Genomic DNA, 18,933 nt, shown 5'->3' on the forward strand with positions numbered 1-18,933 from the left:
ACAAAAACACTCAACACCACACACAGAAACACTCCTGCCTGCACAAAAACACTCAACACCATACACACAAAAACACTCCTGCCTGCACAAAAGCACCCCCCCCCCCACACACACACACACATACACACACACACACACACACTCCTGCCTGCTCTAACGTGACAACAACAAGCACTCTACTGGGTGAGATGGAGAGGCAGAGGGAATCAGACAGCCCATCCGTGTGGAGGGCTGATCTAGAGGAAATTAACGAGTGTGAGTGTGTGTGAACGATCTGGGTGCCTTGTCACAGGGAATGGATGAGAGTCTGATTGGGCCCATGTGTGTGGCATGGGCTTGGGGCAGGGTTGCGTATGTGTATGAAGCACTCTCTTTAAGCCCCCTCGGCCCAGCATGAACATGTGGGAATCATGACTGACAGAGTCCCCCTTCGTCTAATCACCCTTCACTCCCCCCCCCCCCCCCCCCCCATCATCATCACAAACACTACAACACTACAACTCACCTGCCAATATCCACAACCCCTCTCTGGGCACGGCTCGGTTATTTTTCAGCACCTGATGATAATCTTTCTCATATCTTTCTCATCTCTTTCTTTCTTTGCATGCTACACGTCAAGCAATAGTTATTAGCAAGCCTGCATGACAAATGGTATGCCTATTAGTCTTAATAATTACTCAGTAACTTGTTTTAAATCCACATCATAAGCAGTGAAGACAATGGCTATGAGACGATGCCTTTTACTGACATAGAAAAGCCATTTTGTGGTACGAACACGGGGAGCAGACTGAACAACATAAAATAAGGGATTTGTCTCAGTTGAGAGAGGACATTAACTTCGAGTCCTTCCTGATGAGAGGAGCGCTGCGCTTACTAGCAGGTTTGAAGGGCCTCTCAGAGGTTTGTGAGGCTTTAAAAAACCCTGTGTTTTTACATAAAGGCCTATTCAAACCGCTCCAGTTGACTCCTCAGAGACAGATCTGTCTCTCTGTGAGTGAGTAAACACCTCCTTCTCCACATTGTGGTGTTCCTCACTGGGACTTTAAATGTTCATTGGCAAGTCATAAGACTTGGATATGGGTTTATTGGGCTCAATGCTTTGTCGTTTAATGTGTAATAGTGTGGCCTCAACCGCCTTGTTTGTAATACAACAGAGGTTTTGCACTGGTACAAATCTTTATGATCACGCAAACACTCATTCACGTGCACATGCATGTGTATATTACACAGGCATGCACGCTCACACACACACACACACACAAACACACACAACGATGACCTTTGTGATGGCAGTAGGGATTGAGTGCTTTGTAATCGGCATTTGAAAACACAGCTTTATTACTCGGGGCTAGAATGGTGAACTCTCTGAGCATCAATCAACCAGGTGAAGGGACTCTATCCTGAGGAGAGGACTGGAAGCCACCTGCTAAAACCCCTCTCTGGCCCAGTTGCCATATCAACTGGGCCTAGTTGTCTCCATCTGAACCTTGATGAGTTAACAAAATGAAAAGAATCTTCAATCCCTTCTGCATCCTCTCCACACGCACGCACACACACACACACACACACACACACACACACACACACACACACACACACACACACACACACACACACACACACACACACACACACACACACACACACACACACACACACACACACACACACACACACACATTGTCTCTGACTTTCTGCCCTTTATTATTAATCCAGACAAAAACACTTCCGATCATTCTGTAAGTATGTCATATAGCACCTTTGAAATGTAATTATCTCTAGATGACACAAGACACACACAGAAGAGTTATGTTGGTCTACATCACATGGAGAGAAAAGGAATTGTATTTTAATCAAGTAGACCTTTTGTCTGATTTTTGAATTGATTTGGTGTTGGGTTAGGGACGGTTTTAATCGTGTGATATTTATTCAGAGTCCTGATGGTATTGGTTTCCTCCGTGTAAGTCACGTTTGATTAGTTAAATATTTATTTTTCCTGATCTACCTGTGAATGTTGATATACATACTGGTAATATGCATGTGATGTATGTCTGGGGACTCTCCATAAGACAATTCACCATCGTGTAAAATATCTTGTCAGTGTTCTTCTAAGAAACAACTAGATTTGTATTAATGTGTAGACAGTTCACAATGTAATTAGTGTAATTAGCCAGTGTGAAGTTATTTCTCTTCTTCTGTTTCACCATATGGACCTATACCCCAAGGGACTTTAGGAGAAAACAGAGGAGCCTGTCTTAGTCCTCAGGGAGAGAGAGAGAGAGAGAGAGAGAGAGAGAGAGAGAGAGAGAGAGAGAGAGAGAGAGAGAGAGAGAGAGAGAGGGGGCTGTCAGCAGTTTTTTTGGCTGCAACACTAATTATGCACTAAAGCTTTATTTTTTTATATAACAGGATGTTAAATTTCCATATTTTCATCTTAGATTAGTGGCATGATTTTGATAACAAGACAAAAGAATAATGAGCCATGGAATGAACCAACATTCTAATGTATAACAGAAATTGCTGTCATCTGAGGTGGTCAGTCAACAAAAGAAATGTCCGTAAATGTTTTACTGCAAACTTTCGGGGAAAGTCTTAAAAGGATAGTTTAAGTATAGTTTAAACAATGTGTAAACATAATTGATTCAACCAGTTTTTAACCAATGGGCAGCTACTGTACAGTATGCTTCAAAGTTTATGCAGACCTGTGGTTTCCTGCTACTACTTGCTTAGATGTTATATTTTCAGTTGAAAATTAAATCCCAAGAAACTGTGCATGTGAAGTTTTCCAGAAAACTGTGATGATGATGAGTTTTTGCATCATGGACTAATGAACAAATCACATCACTGCAATCACAGGCAGTATTTTACTATCACCACTGTATTTCAATGAATTCTCAAAACACACGGCAACAGTCTTTCTTTTGTGATGCCAAACTCCTCTGAAACAGGAGTCCTTTTCAGCTACAAATGCCAATAAGTGATCATTTTAGTTCACAGTATTACAGTTGTGAGACCCACACGAATTCAATGCATTTACAGAAGTTTCAATATTCCAAATTAGACATAATCAGAGGCAAACATATTTCTGTTCTATGTGTATGGTGTCCATAATTAGGACAATCTTAGCAGGAGTCTTTTATATGGATACCAAATTCATGGACAGAATCCACCATTTTCAGGGGCTTTTTAAGTTATTTGGGTAAATATCATTTTTGGGGAGCATGCTTGTTTTCTTGCATTAGCTAGGCCAGTGGAATTAAATTGTGAGGAACCCATAAACTTTAATTCAGGCCATTTGACATGCGGCTAACCATTATGCCTCGTTTCTTCTTGCCACCGACAGGTAATTCAGATTAACTTTGAGGAGTTTGACCTGGAGATTGCCTATGACACGCTAACCATCGGTGACGGAGGGGAAGTGGGTGACCCCAAGACAATACTACAAGTGTGAGTGGCTCAGCACTTCACTGTATCTTTATTACTGTGTGCTGTTACAGGCTGGAACAAAATAAATGGAATGGTATCGAAGACATCCAACACATGGTTTCCATGTGTTTCATTCACTTCATTACAACCATTATTATGAGCCGTCCTCCCCTCACCAGCCTCCTGTGGTGGGTTTTATGTATTCCGTATGCAAATGGTATTTACTGTTAAGCCAGTTAACTACTGTATGGACTAGAGGTCATCAAAAGTTCAGGTGGAGAAGCTATCAATGGTCTTTGTGATTCTATGTCCGTAACGTAGACTATACTATTGTTGAATGCACTGTATTCCCTGCACCGCATATGAGACTATAAAGGCACAAGACGAGACCCAAATGCAGACACAGGAGGCAGATGGTTGGACTCTTACAATGTTTATTAATCCAAAGGGGTAGGCAAGAGAATGGTCATGGACAGGCAAAAAGGTCAAAACCAGATCAGAGTCCAGGAGGTACAGATTGGTAGACAGGCACATGGTCAAGGCAGGCAGAATGGTCAGGCAGGCGGGTACAAAGTCCAGAACAGGCAAGGGTCAAAACCGGGAGGACTAGAAAAAGGAGAATGCAAAAAGCAGGAGAACGGAAAAAACGCTGGTTGACTTGGAAACATACAAGACGAACTGGCACAGAGAGACAAGAAACACAGGGATAAATCCACTGGGGAAAATAAGCGACACCTGGAGACAATGGAGACAATCACAAGGACAGGTGTAACAGATCAGGGCATGACAGAGACACTATGTGGTATGGTGCATGTTAACATTCATCTTCAAAGCTAGTGTAGTCCCCCATAACATTGACTCGATTTTAAAGATTGTCCATCAATGTGCCAGTACCGTGTTACAATCAGGGGGATAGTGTGTGTTGTTATCAATGTAACAGTCCCATGTTGCAGTGTGATAGTATAGTACGTGTCAGGGACGGACTGGGACCAGAAGTCGGCCCAGACATTTCTAGCACACCGGCCCATTCTTTTTTCTCTATTATACAAATACTGATACTTTGGCGTAAAACACAATTTGGACAGGCCCATTCGGCTAAAGATGGACCAGCCATTGTGACATTTACCAGAACTACCTAATATCCAGTCCGTTTCTGGTATGTGTTGTTATAAATGCTATATTACAGTCAGGTTAACAGTTTATTGTCCATGTTCCAGTATCCATGTTACAGTCAGGTTAACAGTTTATTGTCCATGTTCCAGTATCCATGTTACAGTCAGGTTAACAGTTTATTGTCCATGTTCCAGTATCCATGTTACAGTCAGGTTAACAGTTTATTGTCCATGTTCCAGTATCCATGTTACAGTCAGGTTAACAGTTTATTGTCCATGTTCCAGTATCCATGTTACAGTCAGGTTAACAGTTTATTGTCCATGGCCCAGTATCCATGTTACAGTCAGGATAACAGTTTATTGTCCATGTTCCAGTATCCATGTTACAGTCAGGTTAACAGTTTATTGTCCATGTTCCAGTATCCATGTTACAGTCAGGTTAACAGTTTATTGTCCATGTTCCAGTATCCATGTTACAGTCAGGTTAACAGTTTATTGTCCATGTTCCAGTATCCATGTTACAGTCAGGTTAACAGTTTATTGTCCATGTTCCAGTATCCATGTTACAGTCAGGTTAACAGTTTATTGTCCATGTTCCAGTATCCATGTTACAGTCAGGTTAACAGTGTATTGTCCATGTTCCAGTATCCATGTTACAGTCAGGTTAACAGTGTATTGTCATCCTCCCCCCAGTCTCTCAGGTAGCTTCGTCCCTGACCTCATAGTCAGCATGACCCATCAAATGTGGCTTCACCTCCAGTCAGACGAGAGCGTGGGCTCCATTGGCTTCAAGATCAACTTTAAAGGTACGTATTGTGTGCGTGTGTGTGTGAATGCGTTCCTATATTCTTCTATGTGTGTGTCCAAGTCCATAGGTAGGTGCGTGATCAAGTGTTCCTGTATGTCCATGCATACATGCATGCGTGTCTGTAAAGATGTGTGTGTGTGTGTGTGTTCCAAACTCTAGCAGCTAGCTACTAAAGCTGTGTTCTGCCTTGCATTGGCCTTGAGTTTTTTTTAAATTGAACCTTTATTTAACTAGGTAAGTCAATTAAGAACACATTCTTATTTACAGTGACGGCTTACCTGGGAACAGTGGGTTAACTGCCTTGTTCAGGGGCAGAACAACAGAGTTGTACCTTGTCAGCTCGGAGATTTGATCCAGCAACTTTTCGGTTACTGGCCCAACGCTCTAACCACTAGGCTACCTGCCCCCCCAAAAGTATCAGTTAGACAGCTGAGGCCGATAGAGCCAGAGGGACTGTCACTAAACCAGTGAGATTAGCGATGGACAGACAGACTGTCACTAAACCAGTGAGATTAGAGATGGACAGACAGACTGTCACTAAACCAGTGAGATTAGAGATGGACAGACTGTCACTAAACCAGTGAGATTAGAGATGGACAGACTGTCACTAAACCAGTGAGATTAGAGATGGAGAGACTGTCACTAAACCAGTGAGATTAGAGATGGAGAGACTGTCACTAAGCCAGTGAGATTAGCGATGGACAGACAGACTGTCACTAAACCAGTGAGATTAGAGATGGAGAGACTGTCACTAAGCCAGTGAGATTAGAGATGGACAGACAGACTGTCACTAAGCCAGTGAGATGAGAGATGGACAGACAGACTGTCAGTACAACCAGTCAGATGATAGATGGACAGACTGTCACTAAGCCAGTGAGATGAGAGATGGACAGACAGACTGTCACTAAACCAGTCAGATGAGAGATGGACAGATGTACCAACTTGTCAAATGGCTGATTCACTTCCCTAACTCCCTCCCTCCCCTCCCTCCATTTCCATCCCTCGTTCTCTGAATAAATGAAGGAAGGCAGGAACTGGTTTTCTCAATCACTACACTGTCACTATGAATGACGTCATTGTGTCAAAGGTCACGGAGCCTGGTGACCTGTAACGTTCTACTAAACTGATAGTTCATCACCTTGTGAACACTTGCAATCCTTTATTAGGTGTTGTCACAGAAATCATACCTTACTATTTAGGGGGGGGGGGGGGCTCTAACCTGAAACAGAAGGAGGTTTCATCTCTCAAACAGCAGCCACATCCACTGGATATGAGCTAGCATTTCCTCACAATATCCATATCTTTGATTATCTCCCCCCAAGCTCAGGGCTTTGTAATAAATTAGTGTCGCAGTGATGAACAGCATGCCGTCCACCCTAATGAATGAAAGTGAGTTAAGTGGAGAGAGAGGGAGGCAGGAAAGAGGAATGAGGGGGCAGAGAGAGAGAGAGAGAAAAATGGTGAAAAATAAGGGAATACACTATATTTACAAAAGCATGTGGACACTCCTTCAAATTAGTGGATTTGGTTATTTCAGCCATACCCCTTACTGACCGGTGTATAAAATCGAGCACACGACCATGCAATCTCCATTGACAAACATTGGCAATAGAATGGCCTTACTGAAGAGCTCAAGTCAGTTCGTCAAATGTCTGCACTACTAGAGCTGTCCCAAACAAGTAAGTGAGTGCTGTAAGTGCTGTTATTGTGAAGTGGAAACGTCTAGGAGCAACAACAGCTCAGCCGGGAAGTGGTAGGCCACACAAGCGCACAGAACGGGACAGCCGAGTGCTGAAGTGCATAGTGTGTAAAAATTGTCTATCCATGGCTACAACACTCACTACCTAGTTCCAAACTGCCTCTGGAAGCAACGTCAGTACAATAACTGTTCGTCGGGAGATTCATGAATTTCGGGCATGCCCGAAAAGTTGCACACAAGCCTAAGATCACTATACACAATGCCAAGTGTTGGCTGGAATGGTGTAAAGCTCGCCGCTATTGGACTCTGGAGCAGTAGAAATGCCTTCTCTGGAGTGATGAATCACGCTTCACCATCTGGCAGTCCTACATACAAATCTGGTTTTGGCGGATGCCAGGAGAATGCTACCTGTCCCAATGCATAGTGCCAGCTGTAAAGTTTGGTGGAGGAGGAATAATGGTCTGGGGCTGTTTTTCCTAGTTTGGGTGAAGGGCAATCTTAACGCTACAGCATACAGACATTCTAGATGATTCTGTGCTTCCAACTTTGTGGCAACAGTTTGCGGAAGGCACATTCCTGTTTCAGCATGACAATGCCCCCGTGCACAAAGCCAGGTCCATACAGAAATGGTGTGTCGAGATCAGTCTGGAAGAACTCGACTGGCCTGCACAGAGCTCTGAACTCAACCCTATCGAACACCTTTGGAATGAATTGGAACGCCAACTGCGAGCCAGGTCTAATCACCCAACATCAGTGCCCGCTCTTGTGGCTGAATGGAAGAAAGTCTCTCAGCAATGTTCCAAAAGCTAGTGGAAAGCCTTCCCAGAAGTGTTGAGGCTGTTTTTGCAGCAAAGGGGGGACCAACTCCACATTAATGCCAATGATTTTGGAATGACACGTTCGACAAACTTTTAGTCATGTAGTGTACAGTACCTTAGTGCAAACAAACATGGAAAAACAGAATAAGTGGCTTAGTGTAATATCTCTGGAGGAAACAAAGGAGAAACCTGGTGGGGAAGAGATTGCAGTTTGAATTAGATTTATTTATTTTTTATTGCGAAAAGACATTACCATTATAACTGTAAACCATTTCTGACTGCTCATCAATGTTCATTTGAGAGACTTTGAGAGACAAAATATGAATTTACCCTCCCTAATACATGAAGAGGGAAATATTCTGGCTTATCTGCTACTGTAGCTAGCTTTCTTGCTGATGATGCTGTGTGTAGTCTAATGAAGTCCCATATCCCTTCATTTGAAACCAGTTTCATTTTCTCGCTTGGTGCCAGTACTTCACATCATTCTAAATGGTCCTAATTTAGTTGCCGATTTCATGTTTTTTGACCCTGTAACTGTGCGGTGACGTTAACCGCTCACATCCGTTCATACTGTACCTTTTGCAGCAGAAACACTGACAGATGATTCAGGACAGAGAAATGTTAAGGTTGAAAAGGAGATTTGGTAACATTTTACATTAAGTTGCTCTGATGCTTATTGTTTTAACAATGGTGTATTAGTAAACTGTTAAGAAAAAAGATTATCAAACTCTGGCAAATCAAGTGACAAATCCATTTGCGCACAACCCATCATATGAGCTGAATATTTCAACACAATCACAGTTATCCAGTGATTTATAATCAAATCAGTCTGTCTATAATAATCAGATCTCAGGTGAAATTAAGGGCACATTTTCATCAGCTGTGTTTCAGATTCCTACATTCCCCGTATTCTAACCACGACAAGCTGTCAGCATTTTCAGGCGTGTCCTTGAGTTGCTTAAACTACTATTTTGTATCCCATTAGATACGCATGAGTGTTGCAGGAGTTTATGTCATCATTATTTCTTATGCCCCTTAATTAGAGATTCCAGAACATAAGAGCTATTTGAATGTGTGTGTTGGCTCTACATCTCTCTCTCTCTCTCTCTCTCTCTCTCTCTCTCTCTCTCTCTCTCTCTCTCTCTCTCTCTCTCTCTCTCTCTCTCATATGGTTTGAGTGTTCACTAGTTTCAAATCATACACAAAACCACCAACTGTTTATGCAGTACACACACAAACAGAGGAAACTCTCGTCACTGGGTTCTCTCTACAATGATCTAATATGTTTTTCCAGCTCTTGAACAGTCAGCAGCCAGTCTGTCCTAGCAGCTCGCTATCTCAGCTGAAGACTTCTAGAGATATTAGTCATTTGGATTTCTGCAGGCTAATTAGTCATTTGGATTTCTGCAGGCTATGGATGATATTACAGTCTCATCGTGGGAATAGGCAGATCCCCCTGGGAGAGGCTAGTGGATATAGTGAACCAAATGGGAGTCATCGTAGTGTGAGACCTAACCGCTCCCTATATAGAGAATGTAAAGGAAGCCAATCATATTTCAATGTTTTGCAGGTAGATTTAATGGTCACTATAAAACATTGATGTTCGCCTTTCAATTAAACATGTTCTTTATTATATGAATGAAATATAATGTAATATAATGGGTACCCTGTATGGAGCTTTTAAGATAATTTTTTCCCCATCAAACACATACACTGAGTGTATGAAACATATACTGAGTGTACAAAACATTAGGAACACCTGCTCTTTCCATGACATAGACTGACCAGGTGAATCCAGGTGAAAGCTATGATCCCTTATTGGTGTCATTTGTTAAACCCACTTCAATCAGTCTAGACGAAGTGGAGGAGACAGGTTAAATAATGATTTTCAAGCCTTGACACAATAGATACATGGATTGTTTGTGTGCCATTCAGAGGGTGAATGGGCAAGACAAAAGATTTAAGTGCTTTTGAACGGGATATGGTAGTAGGTGGCAAGTGGACTGGTTTGAGTGTGTCAAGAACTGCAACGCTGCTGGGGTTTTCAGTCTCAACGGTTTCCCGTGTGTATCAAGAATGGTCCACCCCCCAAAGGACATCCAGCCAACTTGACACAACTGTGGGAAGCATTGGAGTCAACATGGGCCTGCATACCTGTGGAACACTTTTGACACCTTGTAGAGTCCATGCACAGACGACTTAAGGCTGTTCTGAGGGAAAAAGGGGGTGCAACTCAATATTAAGAAGTTGCTCCTAATGTTTTGTATACTCAGTGTGTTTTACCAACAATCTGCTGTTATAAAACTTCTGCAACATGTCTAAGATTAGAATATGCTCCTATAGCTATGTATATCTCATTCCAGAGTGTGTATGTAATTTAGACTGATTCTCCCCTTTGCATAACAAAGTTAATGACTTTGTGAAAGAGCTTATTGTGACTCCCGTCGATTTACCTGCCTGCGTTCTAATGTGCACTTAGCTTGGGTACCAGTTTCAGCATTTTGATTTCAGTTCCCCGTGGCTACATCTCTGTGTCTCCTGTGCTCTTTTTCTTTCTTTCTTTGCCTAGGCAATTTATCTCCTGTCAAAGATTTTACACAATGGGAGCAGATTTAACATCAGAAAAGCATAATTACATTTTTTATATGACAATTTCGAGCGAAGCTCCAGTGAAGGTCGTTCTTCACACCATTGGTGTCCGGAACAGAGAGAAGACAACAGAGAGTACTAAAGCGTGTAATGGGATGTGGGTTAAGGGGTGAGAAAAGGGTCAAGTTAGACCTTTAGAGATAAGAGTAGTGTCCCAAATAGAATATATAAAGGGGGGGAAAAGCCTTGCTTTTGACCAAGGCCCATAGCGTTCTGGTTAAATGTAGTGCAGTACAGTATAGGGAATACAGTGCTATTTGGGACACAGTGGAGAACTCATCAAGAGGCAGTAAGTGACAGTACTGTTGGAGGACCTTACCAATGATCCTTTGGAGAGGTGTCAGTATAAGTGTCATATCAGTGTCTATACAGTGCCTTGAGAAAGTATTCATACCCCTTGACTTAATCCACATTTTGTTGTGTTACAGCCTGAATTCAAAATGGATTACACATAATATCCCATTAAATATATTCAAGTTATGTCAAGTTGTTTGTTGATCATTTTTAGAAAACCATTTTTAAGTCTTGCCATATATTTTCAAGCCAATTTATGTCAAACCTGAAACTAGGCCACTCAGGAACATTCAATGTCATCTTGGTAAGCAACTCCAGTGTATATTTGGCCTTGAGTTTTAGGTTATTGTCCTGCTGATAGTTGAATTGGTCTCCCAATGTCTGTTGGAAAGCAGACTAAAACAGGTTTTCCTCTAGGATTTTGCCTGTGCTTAGCTCTATTCTGTTTCTTTTTTTCTTAAAAAACTCCCTAGTCCTTGCCAATGACAAGTATACCCATAACATGATGCAGCCACCATCATGCTTGAACATGTGAAGAGTAGTACGCTTTGTGTTGAGGACATGAAGTTAACTTCTTTGCCACATTTTTTTGCAGTTTTACTTTAGTGCCTTATTGCAAACAGGATGCATGTTTTGGAATATTTGTATTCCGTACAGGCTTCCTTATTTTCACTCTGTCATTTAGGTTAGTATTGTGGAATAACTACAGTGTTGTTGATTTTCTCCAATCACAGCCATTAAACTCTGTAACCAACTTTCCCTCTAAGCTGCTTGTGTGCGAAATATCCGTCCACGCAGAGAAGCACAAGATTGAACTTCACTCAACATTCAAGAGTTTTCCCCTTTATTTAACACTATCAACGCTTCCCTTTACTGTGGAAATTGTGATCAAATCAATCCAATATTGGCCACTTTCAATGCAAGACACCAAAAAAAATTGAACTATGCAAGACTTAGTATTCAAAACTATGCAAGATATTTTTTTGTGGGCAGAATGCATCGGAGTAGGATTCTGTTGCATTGACACACACGACTTAGCCTGTATTCTACGCAGACTGGTGCGGCATAAGCAATCAGAGCTGCAGACCAAATAGGCCATTGCCATATATGGATCTGTGCCATTCACTTTGAACTGGACTGTGTTTACAGCATGAGCGTAATGAGTAGATGTACTTATTTTGAGATCAAAGCGAGAGCTTCATGTAGCCACTTGGGTGCATTTTTTCATGTTGTTTGCTAGTTAGTTAGTTATTGAGGGAACATTGTCTGTAACTGTTTTGGCCTCATGGTGAAATCCCTGAGCAGTTTCCTTCCTCTCCGGCAACTGAGTTAGGAAGGACGCCTGTATATTTGCAGTGACTGGGTGTATTGATACACCATCCAAAGTGCAATTAATAACTTCACAATGGCCAAAGGGATATTCAATCTCTGTTCTTTTATTTTTACCCAACTATCAATAGGTGCCTTTCTTTGCGAGGCATTGGAAAACCTCCCTGGTCTTTGTGGTTGAATCTGTGTTTGAAATTCACTTCTCGACTGAGGGACCTCACAGATAATTGTACGTGTGGTGTACAGAGATGACGTAGTCATTAAAAAATCATGTTAAACACTATTATTGCAAACACTGAGTGAGTACATGCAACTTAATATGTGACTTGTTAATCACATTTTTACTCCTGAACTTATTTAGGCTTGCCTTAACAAAGGGGTTGAATACTTTTTGACTCAAGACATTTCAGCTTTTCATTTTTAAGGCCAGGCACCACATGCTGAAATAACATTTTTGCATCAACCTATACATTTTGCAAAAATTTGTTGGTATTTTGGTCCATTAATATTAGTATTTTCATAAAGTACACATAAAAATGTAAAAAGGTTGATGAAATGTATATTTTCTTTAGTTTGTCATACTACCGTCATCAAAATGTGAATGAATTTTCAACACTTTAAATTGGAAATAAATCAGTCATTTCAAAGTTCACTGCATTGAATTACAAATAATTTTAAAGCCCATTTCATAGAGAATGTTACAAACTGGACTATATCTAGTAACTTACTTTGAAGAGATGGTGACTGGGTCTAAAAAGGCATTTGGAGTTTTGTAGCCTATTTCCCGTGTACAGTACTTGTCTTTAACTACCATTTCCCGAAAGTCAGACTCTTCCCACACACCATCTACTTTTTCTCAGCTATTGTGTCCTTAGGTATATTCTTCAGACTTGTCCAGAGGAAATTGTTGATATGTTGTACATTTTTTATTTGGAAAAATGCGCTAACAATGCATTTTAGTATTTTACAGATAGAAAGAGGAAAAAAGTATTTATCCACAGTCTGCTCTGGACAAGTCCGGTCCTGGAGTGTGATAACAAGATGAAACCAAAATAGTTAGACTGACTTTATCCATTGTTCAGATCAAGTGGTTTTGCACAATAAGCAAATATGCACATATTAAATGAGACATGGCCTCATTTGCATATTTTAATACAATATTTCAGAAACATTTTAATATTAAATGTTTTTGTTTACGTTTACGTTATTCTGGTAAAAGTTCATTGTAATATGATTTAGGGAAAAAAATACCCTATGAGGGTGTGGTGCCTGGTCTTAATTTGTTTAAAAAAATCCACTTCGACATTATGGGTATTGTGTGTAGGCCGGTGATGGAAAAAAATCCAAATTGAATCAGTTTTAAATGCAGGCTGTAACACAACAAAATGTGGAAAAAGTCGAGGTTTGTGAATACTTTTGGAAGGCACTGTATTTGGGGCGGCAGGTACCCTAGTGGTTAGACCGTTGGACTAGCAACCGAAAGGTTGCAAGATTGAAACCCCAAGCTGACGAGGTAAAAATCTGATGTTCTGCCCCTGAACAAGGCAGTTAACCCAGTGTTTCTAGGCTGTCATTGAAAATAAGAATTTGTTTTTAACTGACTTGCCTAGTTAAATAAAGGTATAACATTTAAGTGTACCCATTGTGGCTGGTGTCCTTGAGTGACACTCTGCTCAAGATCTATAGCTAGTCATCTTTATATTATTCAAATCCTGTCATATACAGTAAATTTCCAAATTTGATCTAATTTGGATGGTAACCATGGTCCTGCTGTCAATTAATCATATCCAATTAACAGGGGTAAGTGTTTACGATGTATCCCCTTTACCCCAAAAAGATATACTGTTCAATGAATCGCCATGATTTCACCCAGTAGAGGTGAAATGCATTGTTGCCGCATTTTTCCAAATAAAAAATGTACAACATATCAACAATTTCCTCTGGACAAGTCTGAAGAATATATCTAAGAAAACAATAGCTGAGAAAAAGTAGATGGCGTGTGGGAAGAGTCTGACTTTCGGGAAATTTCACGCAGTAGAGGTTCAACAGAGAAATGGAAACGAATTGTTCAGCATATTTCTCTTGTTATTATCTTAGTTTTTACCATGCACACGTTCTTAAAGATTCCATGCATAAGGCCTATAAGATTCTGAGCTGGAGGTAGGACAAAGAAAGAAGGGATTGAGTTGTGGGTAGTAAGAAGCGGAATAGTCGAGGAGAATTGCATTCTGTGGGTGAAAACATGGTGTGATGTTAATCCCCTGAATATGATGGTGTACTGAAGCAAACAAGGCAAAGCTGCCTCTCCTTTCTGAGTGAATTTCATTTTATTGCCATTAAGGCAAACATTGTCATCCTGTAGAGCTCAGTAATGATGGCAATGAGTAATTTCCGGAGGACGCTGTGAGGAAAGAAATATATAAATCATGATTAATCCACATTGAATCATTCCATGACGTCAGAGCAAAAATAAAGACTATGAACAATAACACAGGTTTAATTGGAATATTTCTAGAAAGACAGTGGATGCATCCCAAACCGTACCCTATTTCCTATATAGTGTGCAATAGATAGGGAATAGGGTGCCATTTGAAATACACACACCCTGTTGGAGTGATTAATACTTGATCCTGTATTTACCATTTGAATATGAAGTGTGTGCTTATTTGTTTGTCTAAATGAGTGCTAGATGAGCTTGAATAAAGTTAATATATTCCTATCACACAATGAGATAGGAATAGCTGCATTGATAGATTCAATATTATTGGAAGACTTGGGGAGTTCTTAGAGTACTGTAAAATGTCACAAACACAGACATAGACTGGGACACACACCCAATACTGGGACACACACACACACACACACACATCAGATGACTCCATACTCCTGCTTCCTGTTAACAAGCAGATGCTCAAACAGGAAGTACCTTTGACTCGCTCCATTGAGAAATGGTCATCAAAATCAAAAAACTGATTGGAGTATTTTCCGAGACACCGTCGATAACATCAACGAGCTAACCACATCCGTCACCGGCTTCATTAGGAAATGCATCAGCGGCGTTGTCCCCACAGTTAAGGTTCACTGCATCCCCAATCAAAAGCCCTGGATTAATACAGAGGTTGGCACCAAGCTAAAGGACAGGGCTCCCGCACACAGGGCTATCACAGAAAACACTCACACTACGGGTGAGGACATTAACAAGTACAAGAAGTCCCGCTACGACCTCTGCAGAGTCATCAAACGAACAAAATGACTTAATTACAAGACCTTAACCAACAATGCAGTTTTAAGAAAATACCTACAAAAAAGTAAGAGATAAGAATAACAAATAATTAAAGAGCAGCAGTAAATAACAATAGCAGGGCTATATCCAGGGGGTACCGGTACAGAGTCAATGTTCGGGGGAAACGGTGTCGAGGTAATTGAGGTAATATGTACATGTAGGTAGAGTTGATAAAGTGACTATGCATAGATAATAACAGAGAGTAGCAGCAGCGTAGAAGGGGAAGGGGGCAATCCAAATAGTCTGGGTAGACATTTGATTAGCTGTTGAGGAATCTTATGGCTTGGGGGTAGAAGATGTTTAGAAGCTTCTTGGACCTAGACTTGGCACTCCGGTACTGCTTGCCGTGCGGTAACAGAGAGAATAGTCTATGATTAGGGTGGCTGGAGTCTTTGACAATTTTTAGGGCCTTCCTCTGACACCGCCTGGTATAGAGGTCCTGGAAGGGCAGGAAGCTTGGCCCCAGTGATGTAATAGGCTGTACACACTACCCTCTGTAGCGCTTTGCGGTCGGAGGCCGAGCAGTTGCCATACCAGGCAGTGATGCAACCCGTCAGGATGCTTTCGATGGTGCAGCTGTAAAACCTTTTGAGGATCTGAGGACCCATGCCGAAACTTTTCAGTCTCCTGAGGGGGAAAATGTTTTGGTGTGCCCTCTTCATGACTGTCTTGTTGTGCTTGAACCATGTTATTTTGTTGGTGATGTGGTCGCCAAGAAACTTGAAGCTCTCAATCTGCTCCACTACTGCCCCATCAATGAGAATGGGGGTGTCCTCGGTCCTCCTTTTCCTGTAGTCCACAATCATCTCCTTTGTCTTGATCACATTGAGGGAGAGGTTGTTGTCCTTGCACCACACGGTCAGGTCAGTGACCTCCTCCCTATAGGCTGTCTCATCGTTGTCGGTGATCAGGCCTACCACTGTTTTGTCATCAGCAAACTTAATGGTGGTGTTGTGCCTAGCCATGCAGTCATGAGTGAACAGGGAGTACAGTAGAGGAGGATCCGCATGAATAACATTCGCAATGAATACCCTTCTCACATAGGTGTTCCTTTTGTCCAGGTGTGAAAGGGCAGTGTGGAGTTCAATAGAGATTGCATCATCTGTGGATTTGTTGGTGCGGTATGCAAATTGGAGTGGGTCTAGGGTTTCTGGGATAATGGTGTTGATGTGAGCCATGACCAGCCTTTCAAAGCATTTCATGGCTACAGACATGAGTGCTACGGGTTGGTAGTCATTTAGGCAGGTTACCTTAGTGTCCTTGGGCACAGGGACTATGGTGGTCTGCTTGAAACATGTTGATATTACAGACTCAGACAGGGAGAGATTGAAAATGTCAGTGAAGACACTTGCCAGTTGGTAAGCGCATGCTCGGAGCACACGTCCTGGTAATCCGTCTGGCCCAGCGGCCTTGTGAATGTTGACCTGTTTAAAGGTCTTACTCACATTGGCTGCAGAGAACGTGATTATACAGTCGTCCGAAACAGCTGATGCTCTCATGTATATTTCATTGTTACTTGCCTTGATGCGAGCATAGAAGTTATTTAGCTCGTCTGGTAGGCTCGTGTCAATGGGCAGCTCTCAGATATGCTTCCCTTTGTAGTCTGTAATAGTTTGCAAGCCCTGCCACATCTGACGAGCGCCGGAGCCGGTGTAGTACAATTCAATCTTAGTCCTGTATTGATGCTTTTCCTGTTTGATGGTTCGTCGGAGGGCATAGCAGGATTTCTTATAAGTTTCCGGGTTGGAGTCCTGCTTCTTGAAAACGGCTGCTCTACCCTTTAGCTCAGTGCAAATGTTGCCTGTAATCCATGGCTTCTGGTTGGGGTATGTATGTGCAGTCACTGTGGGGAAGACGTCCTTGATGCACTTTGATAAAGCCAGAGACTGGTGTGGTGTACTCCTCAATGCCATTGGAAGAATCCCAGAACATGTTCCAGTCTGTGATAGCAAAACAGTCCTGTAGTTTAGCATCTGCTTCATCTGACCACTTTTTTATAGACAGAGTCACGGGTGCTTCCTGCTTTAATTTTTGCTTGTGAGCAGGAAACAGGAGTTTAGAATTATGGTCAGATTTGCCAAATGGATGGCGAGGGAGAGCTTTCTACGCATCTCTGTGTGTGGAGTAAAGGTGTTCTAGAATTTTTTTCCCTCTGGTTGGACATTTAAATAAAGGTGAAATAAAATGTAAAAAATATTCACCTACATTAATTGAACATTTCCACAAACTTCAAAGTTATTCCTTTCAAATGGTATCAGGAATATGCATATCCTTGCTTCAGGTCCTGAGCTACAGGCAGTTAGATTTGAGTATGTCATTTTAGGCAAAAATTTAAAAAAATGTTCCGATCCTTAAGAGGTTTTAACATGCTGATAGAAATGAGGTAAAACTGATTTAAATTTCCCTGCATTAAAGTCCCCGGACACCTGGAGTGCCGCCTCTGGATGAGCGTTTTCCTGTTTGCTTATGGCGGTATAAAGCTCATTGAGTGCGGTTTTAGTACCAGCATCGGTCTGTGGTGGTATGTAAGACAGCTACGAAAAATACAGATGAAACACTCTAGGTAGATTGTTTGGTCTACAGCTTATCATGAGATACTCTACCTCAGGCGAGCAAAACCTTGAGACTTGTTTACATATATGCATAGGCCCCCGCCCCGTGTCGTACCAGAGGCTGTTGTTCTATCCTACCGATAGAGTGTATAACCCACCAGCTGTATGTTCTTAATGTCGTCGTTCAGCCACGACTCGGTGAAACATAAGATTTTACAGTTTGTAATGTCCCGTTGGTAGGATGTACACGCTTTCAGTTAGTCTCATTTCATTTGCAGCGATTAAACATTAGCTAGCAGGACGGAAGGCAAAGGCAGATTAGCCAGATTAGCCACTCGTCGCCTGATCTTCACAAGGCACCCTGATCTTTTTCTGCGAAATCTTAGTTTCCTTCTCCAGTGAATTATGTACAAAAGAAGTTACGAACAATGCAAAAAACAACAACATAATAGCATGGTTGGTTAAGAGCCAATAAGATCATATTACACAGGATCTGATGCCCACCGCATGTGGCAGGGGCTACAGTCCATTATGGATTACAAAGGAAGACCAGCCATGATCTGCCCAACGATGCCTTTCAACCAGATGAACTCAATGTATTTTATAGACTCTTCGACAATAACAACACCGTGTCTTGCGTGAGGGCCGCCACCGACCCAGAGGACTGGGTGATCTCACTCTCCAAGTCCGACGTGAGTAAGGTCTTTAATCAGGTCAACACTCATAAGGCCACAGGGCCGGATGGTATTCCAGGGTGCATTCTCAGAGCATGCGCAGAACAGCTGGCAGGCATATTCACAGTCATTTTCAACCTCTCCTTGTCCCAGTCTGTAATCCCTACATGTTTTAAGATGACCACCATCATTCCTGTTCCCAAGAACTCTAAGGCTTCATGCCACAATGACTACCGCCCTGTAGCACTCATATCTGTAATCATGAAGTGCTTTGAGAAGCTGGTTATGG

At 41.8% G+C, this 18,933-nt stretch overlaps 1 protein-coding gene across 5 annotated transcripts in view; it reads left to right on the forward strand.

The window, feature by feature from the left end:
• Positions 1 to 18,933, forward strand: part of LOC129830971 (CUB and sushi domain-containing protein 3-like) — a 759,188-nt gene that overhangs the window by 387,205 nt on the left and 353,050 nt on the right. For all 5 annotated transcript variants that reach the window (XM_055893871.1, XM_055893869.1, XM_055893870.1 and 2 more), the window contains exons 11-12: positions 3,344 to 3,447; positions 5,232 to 5,344. In XM_055893871.1, the coding sequence (XP_055749846.1) occupies positions 3,344 to 3,447; positions 5,232 to 5,344 (217 nt within the window). The remainder of the gene's footprint in view (positions 1 to 3,343; positions 3,448 to 5,231; positions 5,345 to 18,933) is intronic.

The sequence above is a fragment of the Salvelinus fontinalis genome, chromosome 32, assembly GCF_029448725.1.
Source record: "Salvelinus fontinalis isolate EN_2023a chromosome 32, ASM2944872v1, whole genome shotgun sequence".
NCBI lineage: Eukaryota > Metazoa > Chordata > Actinopteri > Salmoniformes > Salmonidae > Salvelinus > Salvelinus fontinalis.